This window comes from Trichechus manatus, unplaced genomic scaffold (genome assembly GCF_000243295.1).
Source record: "Trichechus manatus latirostris isolate Lorelei unplaced genomic scaffold, TriManLat1.0 scaffold00001, whole genome shotgun sequence".
Classification (NCBI taxonomy): Eukaryota; Metazoa; Chordata; class Mammalia; order Sirenia; family Trichechidae; genus Trichechus; species Trichechus manatus.
In genome coordinates this window covers 22,047,030-22,056,474 of record NW_004443937.1, presented here as the reverse complement: position 1 = coordinate 22,056,474, position 9,445 = coordinate 22,047,030, and the positions used below count along the sequence as shown (strand labels likewise).

Below are 9,445 nucleotides of genomic sequence, written 5' to 3'. Positions count from 1 at the left end.
TGAATAGGCCGTGGGCTGGCCTGGCGAAGGGAAACAAGGGGGCGGGAGCCAGCGACCAGTGCACCAGGCCTAGCAGCGCCCCCTCTCAAACGTTCGAGGCGAGCCGGGGGTCGGGCTGAGGGTCCCAGGGCAGCAGTGGTCGTGCCCTCCTCCCCTGCAGCCCTGTCTCGTTCTTCCCGGTCCAAGCCAGAGCCGCTCACCGTGGGCTCAGGCGGCCTCTGCAGCTTTTCAGCGAACAGAGACTGTAGGCACCACAAACCGCCCCTCACAAATCGAACTCTCAGGCGTTAAGAGTCACAATGGCCGCGCCGGAAGTACGTCATTACACGCCCATCCGACCCATCGCTTCCCTGGTATTTACTCTAGCAATATTGGAGGACCTCACTTCTCGGTGGTTCTCTCTTTCTAGTTCCTGCAAGGCAAGCCTGAAGACAAGGGCGAGTGGGCGAAACACGCTCTTGTCCAGGGCTTATTTACATATTTTTATATATATATATATATATATATATATATATATAAAGAATCATCTGGGGATCTTGTTAAAGTGTAGATTCTGATTCAGTATATCTGGGGTCGCTATAAGTCAGAATGCACTCGATGGCAACGGGTTTGTTTTTTTGGGGGGGAGGGGTGGAAGAGCAAGTTCTCAGCAGGGGGTCCAGCCGAGTGAGCTGGTTGGAAGCCCTGCTCTTGTCTTCCTCCCAGCAGCTTCCTTCTGAGTCAAGGCAACTGAACTGTGACTCATTCTCCAACTGATCAGGGTTAGGAGGCGGAGTCTAAGGAGGCAGCAAGAAGCCGGGCCCTTCATTCCTTTGAATACCAGGTGAGGGGCAGGGCCCAGCCGAGCCAATGAGAAGCGGAGCCTGCATAAGCCTTCCTCCCCTTGGAAGCACTAGCCTGTTGCCGCCCAACCCCTGCCTGCGGATTTCCCACCTACAGGTGGTCTCTTCGGAAACCTTGGTGGCATAGTGGTTAAGAACTACGAGTGATAACCAAAAAAAGTTGGCAGTTCGAAACCACCAGGCGCTCCTTGGAAACCCTATGGGGCAGTTCTACCCTGTCCTATAGGGTCACTATGAGTCAAAACTGACTCAACAGCAATGGGTTTGGTCTGGTATTTTTATGGAAGTACTAAGAGGCACCCCAGAGAATCCCTGCATTCTAGACATAGTCCTGTTTGCTTCCATTGTGCAGCAGCAATCCAATTTACCCTTGGTAATCAGGATTAATCCCTCCAGCCAGTAGATTAAGCCCCCTTTTATTTTCCTGTTGGTTCAGTGGTAAAATGGCCAGGTAGTACTCATCTCCCAAATCAATGGAACCCATCATGTGTCCCCTAGCAGAAGCATCATTCTTCATTTGGGGACTAAGATCTCCAAGCCAGCAGAGTTCAAAGCTGCTGGCAGTGGAAGCAAAAATTCTATGAGTGTGTTATTAGGTTTAATAGTGAGTGAGCGGAACAACTCCCACCTCCTTCCCCTGATTCCTGGACCCATGTATTGTGGCTAGAGAGAAGTACTTTAGTTACCTATGGCTGTGTAACAAATGACCACAAATTTAGTTGTTTAAAACGGCATACATTTATTACCTCATAGTTTCTGTGGGTCAGAAGTCCAAGCATGGACTGAGTCTTCAGTTCAGAGTCTCTCAGAGGACTGCAATCAAGGTGCTGGCCATGTGGAATTAAACATTGTTGTGACCAAGAGCCAGTAACAAAATAAAAATAAAAAAAATTGCAGAAAAACAGTGAATCAACAAAGATAAAGTTCTTGTGCAACTTGGGATTTTCTACAGGAGCCGAGAAAAGACATGCCTGGGTTTAAATAGCACATGAGGAACAGCAACAGTTTGTCTCTGGCAAGTGAGTCCAGTTGGCCATCTCAGTAAGCAACATCCAAAATTGTCAAAGTATTTTTAAAAAAGTTAAAAAATATGACCCTTTTTTGTATTTGAATACAAACAGAAATGATACATGTCAAAATTTTACTTAACTCCTTAATGAGGAAAGAGTAACATGGTAAAACTGGTTCAGGGAGCATTTACAGAACAGGCAGGTCAGGAAAGAATAATGAAATAAGTTCTCTCTTTATTGTTTTAAGTTAGAAAAAAAAAACTGGTTAATTTCTTATAGGTCAATAGAACCATAATCTTTGTGGTTATCTTTACTATCCATTCAGAAACCATCTGCATCTTTAAAGGACAAAAATCTAAAAGTTAAGATGTTACTTAACAGAGTTATACCAATAACCCGTTGCCATTGAGTCGATCCCAACTCATAGTAACCCTATAGGGCAGAGGAGAACTGACCCATAGGGTTTCCAAGGTTACCTTTATGGAAGCAGGCTGCCACATTCTTTTCCCGCGGAGAGGCTGGTGGGTTCGAATGGCTGACCTTTCAGTTAGCAGCTAAGTGCTTAACCACCACACCACCAGAGCTCCTTGTTACACCAATAGTAGACAGTAAATCAAACAAAGTAGATTCCTAATCAACAGTAAATAGTAAATCATAGTTACATCAATAGAAATTGAGAGAATATGCAATACTTTTCTTCCTTATTTTAATACATTGGGGATATTCCACCTTCCTGACCTATCCTGCTCTGGAGAAGCTTGCAAATGCAGAGTTAGAAATGACACTGGGTCAAGTGGAGAGAAAAAAATAAAATAAAAATAAAAACAACAAAATCCAGCACATAAATGAGCTGTAAATAGAATAAGGCTGTCTTTAAGAAAATCTTCAGGGATGAAGGAGGTATAATGAGAAAGGTAGCATCAAAGAGGCAAGCTTCACAAGGCCTTAAGGTAAGATAGGGTCAAAGAAAGGGGGAGAGAAGAGGAGAGGGCATCTGGGGGAGGAGAAAAAGCAAAGGTTCAGAGGTAGGAAGTGGAATGGTCTGTGGTGCAGACAGTGAGCAGAGAGGACCAGCAGGAGCACAGTGAGCACTCTGGGAAGGGGCAGCAGGTATAGCCGGGTTGGGAGAATCAGGCCAAGAAGGGGCAGGCCTGCTAACTTGCACTTGGGGGACACACAGACCAACAATTACATTTGAATGTTTCTCTCCAGGATCAGTTCTCTGATGGCAAATGACATCTGAGTTCTCAATGAAGATTTTCCTACAATCCTTTTCTCTAATATGTAGCCTCTGGTGCCGCTTCAGTCCTGAAATCTTGTTGAAGATCTTCCCACAGTCTTTACATTCACGGGCTTTCCAACAAGGGTGGACCCGTTGATGTTGACTCAACCTGGCTTTCTGCTTGAAGGCCTTCCCACACTCCTTACACTGATAAGCTTTCTCTCTAGAGTGAATTTTCTGGTGCCGGAGGAGTTGTGAGTTCCAAGTGAAACCTTTCCCACACTCCTTACATTGGTAGGGACTTTCCCCAGTGTGCAACATTTGATGGTAAGTGAGCTGTGAGTTCAGTTTGAAAGCTTCACCACATTCCTTACACGTATAGGGTTTCTCTCCAGTGTGTGTCCTCTGATGCCGAATAACGGTAATTTTCTGACTAAAAGCCTTGCTGCAGTCCTTGCACTTGAAAGGTTTCTCTCCAGTGTGGACTCGGCGGTGTGCAGTGAGGTAGGAGCTGCAGCTAAAGGCCTTGCCACATTCTTTGCACGTGTAGGGTCGCTCTCCAGTGTGGATCCTTTGGTGCTGAACAAAAGTAGAGTTCAAGGTAAAGGCTTTGCCACAATCCTTACACTCATAGGGCTTTTCTCCAGTGTGGATTCTGCGGTGTTGAGAAAAGTCTAAATTGCGACTGAAATGTTTGCCACGAGTATCACACTTGTAGGAAACCTCTTCACCTGGAAATTGCAGATGTGTTACATGGTAAGAACTGACATCAACATTTTTCTCTGATTTCTTGTGTGGATGACATTTATTTTCTTTATGAATTTTCTCACTGTTTACTCTCTCCTTCACTGAATCTGTCTTATTTTTCGTCAATGTGTCCTCCATGAGATTTCCTGAATTCCTTTCTATCTTGCTCTCTGATTCAGAAGTAACTTGAAAATTGTGTCTCTGGGAAAGGTCTCTTAGATACTCCTCTGAAGCCAAGCCATGGGATTTGCTGTTCTCAGTAATGTCTTGATTTGAGGTCAAAAGCTCATTTTCAACCCTGACTTTAGAACCTGAGGAGAAATAACAAATATCACATCTTAGCAATGTCTGAGATGCAACTGAATCATCAAGGATACAGCTGTGTCTTGTGAGTACACAGCTTTTGTATGTTTACAAATTGGTTTCACAGAGTATACGGAATAAAGAAAGACAGGAAAAGTCCTGAGACCCAATAGGGAAAAGGGTTACATCTAGTCTTGTGATCAAAGATGCAAAGGAGACAAGATAATTATGGCTGATTAGAAAGGGTAACATTGTTGATAATGAAACATTTGATATTGGGAATGGTCTGAAAAAAGAATAGGAAAGTGAATAGACTAATCCATTAGTAAGAAGATTGACAATTAAGAAGAAAGAAAATAAGTGAGGATAAAATTAAGTGAGACTCCCATTAATTAATCAACTATCAAACAAAAAATAAAATGAAGTAATTGGATATTCCATGTTAGGAGTATATGATGAATGTGCAAGCTCAGAAGCTTTCAAATTATTTATAAACGTAAGTTACATACAAAATTAGAGAAAACAACCTTGGGACAAGGGAACGCAGATCAAACCTGCCACCCATGGTGACTAACTAATGGTAAACTGTAAGGTAACTACAGTTTTGCCATTTTGTCACTGCAGTTTGGCTCAAGGCTGTATTTCTCAAAGTGTTCCCTTGTACCATCCATTAGAATCACCTGCGATATGCTGCAAAAAATACAAATTCCCTGGCCTTACCTGAGGCCTCTTGAATCTGAAATTCTAGAAGAGCCCTAAGTTTGCATGTGAAAAGTGTTCAAGGTGAGTCTTATGCACACTGAAACTTAAAAGGTGTTCCTCTAACAGAATGGGCCCAGATTAACTTTGCCAAGAACAATACACTCCAAGAAAGGGTAATGAGCCAAATCCTACTGACAAAATTAATCTGCATTTCTGGAGAGTCTTTACTCCTATAGAGACCAGCTAACTAGGAAAAGTCTCAGAACTACAATAAAAGCCAGTTCTCTGACAACAAGACTGTATGTCATGGAGGGAGGCAAGTAACCAGCTTCCTGGCACTCACAATCATGGATGTCCCCCACAGCCTCTCTGGAGAAACTACCCTGAAGATCCAGACTGAAGGTTCTTCCCCCTTTCTCTAGCTGAGAAGCATCAGCAGAAAATGGAAACTCCACAGGGGCTGAGGACAAACCAGTAAGACAGAGGACAAAGAGCAGTGGAGCCCATTACAAGGAAAGCAGACCCACACGGGCTGGAAATGTAAACAAATAGCAAGTAATTACTTAGCACGCACTACATGCCAAGTATATGGGTTATGTTATTTAATTTTAATAACCTTATTAGGGAGGTATTATTCAATCTATAAAAAACCATTAATCCAAAATGATACTCAAAACAGATAAAGGCAAAAAAAAGTATTCATTATCATTTGAGGCTGCTATTAAATCAACTCCTTACCCAACATTATTAATTAAAGGGAAAGAATTAATTATTCATCCTGCCTTTTTAGAAGTAATTGCTGACAAAATGGTCTGGTTTACAGAATAATATCTGCCAATAAGTTTAGAAGGAAAGACAGAACTAGAAAATCATCACTGTGCAACCCCTAATGAAATGAGTGGATTCAGGAAAGAATTATCAGTCGGTGTTAACATCAGTAAGTGAATGACCGACCAGGAACTTGACAGTCTCATAATGCCACAGGATCTCTCTGGTCTCCCAAGGACAAACCTAAATTGACAACGAGGGATTAGGCTGTCCCCTCCGTATTCCAGTTGTCAATCTTGTCATCACACATGGACAACCAGGTATCACATATATCCTAATGTGATGCAATACACAATATCACATTTGATGTCATGTGGTCAAAAATGTCTACTTTAAATCTTATTAGGAATTATCTAACTAACTTTCAGTTTAAGAAAATACGGAAGGAACCAGACTAAATGAAATTACACAGAAACTATCAGAAAAAAACCCAGAAAGTGGAACAAATAACTTGGTCTCTTCACCAAGTCAGTATCTTGAAAAAGAGACTGTTTCTGGAACAAAAAAAAAAAGACTTAAGGAAACAGTCGTAACATGTGATTCTAAAGTCAACAAACCAAGTAAAAGGATATTCTGGGAACAAATAAAGGTATCTGAGTATAGACCCGGTACTGGATAATATTAAGAAATTATTGTTAATTTTACTATATATAACATTATTATTTTAGGTATATAAGAAAATATTCCCATGTTTTATGTGTGTGTCCCGAAGTTTTTAGGAGTAAAATGTCATTATGTCTCTCATCTCCAAAAACAAAATAAGAAGAAAAAATAATAATAAATTTTCTCTCTTTCCTATTCATAATACCTATTTTGGAAAATGAGTTGAACTGAAGAGAAGTGAAAACAAATATCAAGCTAGCATTTAGAACATTTTCCTTCAAATATCTTCATGGATAAAAAAGCATCTCAGTGTGGGAAATGAGGAAGCAGGGTGTTATGTACAATAGCTTAAAGGGATGGGAAGCAATGAGTAAAAGACCAGTTAAAAAGGGTGCGACAGTATCCCAGTGAATTCCATGATGCTAGGCAAAGAGAGCACGTCTCTCATACTGATGAAGAGGCCAAGCTGGCAAGGAAAGGGTACCCCTTGTTTAACTCACCTGTGAGGCCTGCTCTCCTGCCCCTCCTGCTTAGGGCTCCCTGTGGCTGGCTGAACCCTGGCTCTTCCCCTTGCTCCAGCTGAGAGATCAGAGCTGGTTTGGAAGCGGGTGACACTGCTTGAAGGGAAGAAAACAAAACACAATGATGAGCAGAGTCACCGACGTCGGTTTCAGTCCGTGGGTGCAAGCACAGCAAAGGAGGTGAGGAGAGTAATTCTTGGATGGGCTGTGCAGTGGGTACCCAGGAAGGTGCAGGGAACCTAGGGAGTAGCCTCAGGATAGTGCCCACAGGAAGTCTGAGACACACTGGGAGGCAGATCTTTATTTAAGGGGAAACAAGATTTCTTACCTTCTTTGTTAGAGGGTGGAAAATTCCCATCAGGAAACAGACAGATGGCTACTACAAGAAGCCACCAGTGGGAGACAAGGAGGCTGAGGTTCCCCCAACGTAATTTAAAAGATGAGATAGCTAAGCTCAACTCCTGCTGTGCCTACAGGATCATCTGCAAGGCAGGTGGGAAAGCAAGGCTATCTCTCCACACTTGAAAATTCCAAGCTTGAGCCACTTAGGGTTCAAACCCCAGAAGCCACCACTCAGTTACTAATTATAAGAGACCCCTCCAGCCTGTAAAGACCCAGGCAGAGACCAGCAGCAGAGAGGTCTTACCTAGGAAGGCCACAGCCTCATAGTTCTCCAGCATCACATCCCTGTACAAGGCCTTCTGAGCAGGTACCAGGCTGGCCCATTCCTTCTGGGTGAAGTACACAGCCACATCCTTGAAGGTCACTGATTCCTGAAATGACAAGGTCCTGCGGTCTCAGAACAACCCATCCTCAGGCCTTTGGTGATCTACATGCATTTGGTCCCGAGTTCCTGGTGTGGTAGAAAGGTTTGTGTGTGAAACTGAGAAGGTGTGGAAGAAGAGAACACAGGAGTTAAGGCAGCCAGCTAGAGTTCAACATGCTTTCTCAGCTGGTAGCTCCAGTATGAGCTACCATGCAGCTAGACTTTCTGTGGACATTTCACCTACAGGATCACTGCTGGGCTTGGGCCTGAGCATGAGTACACTCATGGAAGGAGAACTTAGCCCTGGACGTGACCATCAATGCATACTGATGCATATATCTGGGGGACTATGTGGGCTGCTCACCTGATGCCATGTAACCATGTCATCAACTTTCACCTTAATTCTTCCTTCAACTTACTCTCCTACACCTATTTGTGGTTTTCCACACACTCACTGCATTTAGTAAATAGTTTACCAGTGATCTGGAATTAACAGTTTCATGCAGTGGTAAGGGAACAAGGAAGCAGAGTCAGAAAGTATGGACCGCTCTTCCTTGCTGCCTGAGGTGGGGAGGCAAGTACATACCAGGGAGTGCCATTTACCCACAAAGCTGTATTCTCCATACAGCAGCCAAGGTGGCCCTTTTGACACCTAAGACAGTTCACGTCACTCCTCTTTCAAAATGTTCCCATGACTTCCCATCCCATGCAGAGAAAAAGCCAGTCCTTGCAATGAGTTTTAAGATCCTAAGCAACCAGGCCAGTCTCACCCCTTAACTCTGGTTTCACCTCCTACTACAACTCTCCTCACTTACTCCATCTCAGCCACACTTTCTCTTCCTTTGTACCTGCTGTTCCCTCTGGTCAAAACACTTTTTCTTGGACATCCCCATGAAATGTTCTCTCACGTCCCTCAGTCTTTCCTTTGCTCAAATATCACCTTCTCAGTGAGGCCTTACCCTGACAAACCTTTAAAAATAGCAACCCCCCCCTCCACCGCCATGGTCTCGGGGAACATCTAGCTCAGTTGGCATAACACAGTTTATAAAGACAATGTTCTACATTCTACCTTGGTGAGTAGCGTCTGGGGGTCTTAAAAGCCTGTGAGCAGCCATCTAAGATACTCCACTGGTCTCATCTCTTTCGGAGCAAGGGAGAATGAAGAGAACAGGATACAAGCAAAAGATTAGTCCAAAGGACTAATGGACCACAGCTACCAAGGCCTCCACCAGATGGAGTCCAGTACAGCTAGATGGTGCCCGGCTACCACCACTGACTGCTCTGACCTGGATCACAACAGAGAGTTCTGGACAGAGCTGGAGAAGGATGTAGAACAAAATTCTAACACAAACAAAAAAAGTCCAGATTTCCTGGCCTAAAGGAGACTGGAGAAAGCCCGAGAGTATGGCCCCCAGACACTCTTTTAGCTCAGTGGTGAAGTCACTTCTGAGGTTCACCGTTCAACCAGGGATTGGGCAGCCCCATAAAACAAAACAGGACTAATGAGGCACAGCAGTCCAGGGACAAGGGCTAGAAGGCAGAAGGGGACAGGAAAGCTAGCGATAGGGAACCCAAGGTTGAGTAAGGAAGTGTTGATGTGTAGGGACGTTGTTAACCATTGTCACAAGGCAACATGTGTACTAACTGTTTAATGAGAAACTATTTTGTTCTGTAAACCTTCATCTAAAGTGAGAATAGCAGCACCATTGGAAGAGCGTAACTGATGTCACTGAACCGTGCACATAGAAATTTTTGAAATGGTGTATCTTTGGCTATGTATATTTTCACCAAAAAAAAAAAAAGGTCGAGAAAGGAGAGAGTTGACATGTCGTGGGGTTGTTAACCAATGTCATAAAACAATATGTGTACTACTGTTTAATGAGAAACTATTTGTTCTGTAA

General features: G+C 43.4%; 1 protein-coding gene across 1 annotated transcript in view; it reads right to left on the bottom strand.

Annotated features, from left to right (window-relative positions):
- Positions 1–2,871: 2,871 nt before the first annotated feature.
- LOC101356265 (zinc finger protein 383) overlaps positions 2,872–9,445 on the bottom strand; it is a 9,631-nt gene continuing 3,057 nt past the window's right edge. The window contains exons 2-5 of the mRNA XM_023725918.1: positions 7,425–7,551; positions 6,758–6,871; positions 3,119–4,132; positions 2,872–2,894 (exon numbers count right to left, since the gene is read on the bottom strand). Coding sequence (XP_023581686.1) covers positions 2,872–2,894; positions 3,119–4,132; positions 6,758–6,871; positions 7,425–7,551 — 1,278 coding nt within the window. The remainder of the gene's footprint in view (positions 2,895–3,118; positions 4,133–6,757; positions 6,872–7,424; positions 7,552–9,445) is intronic.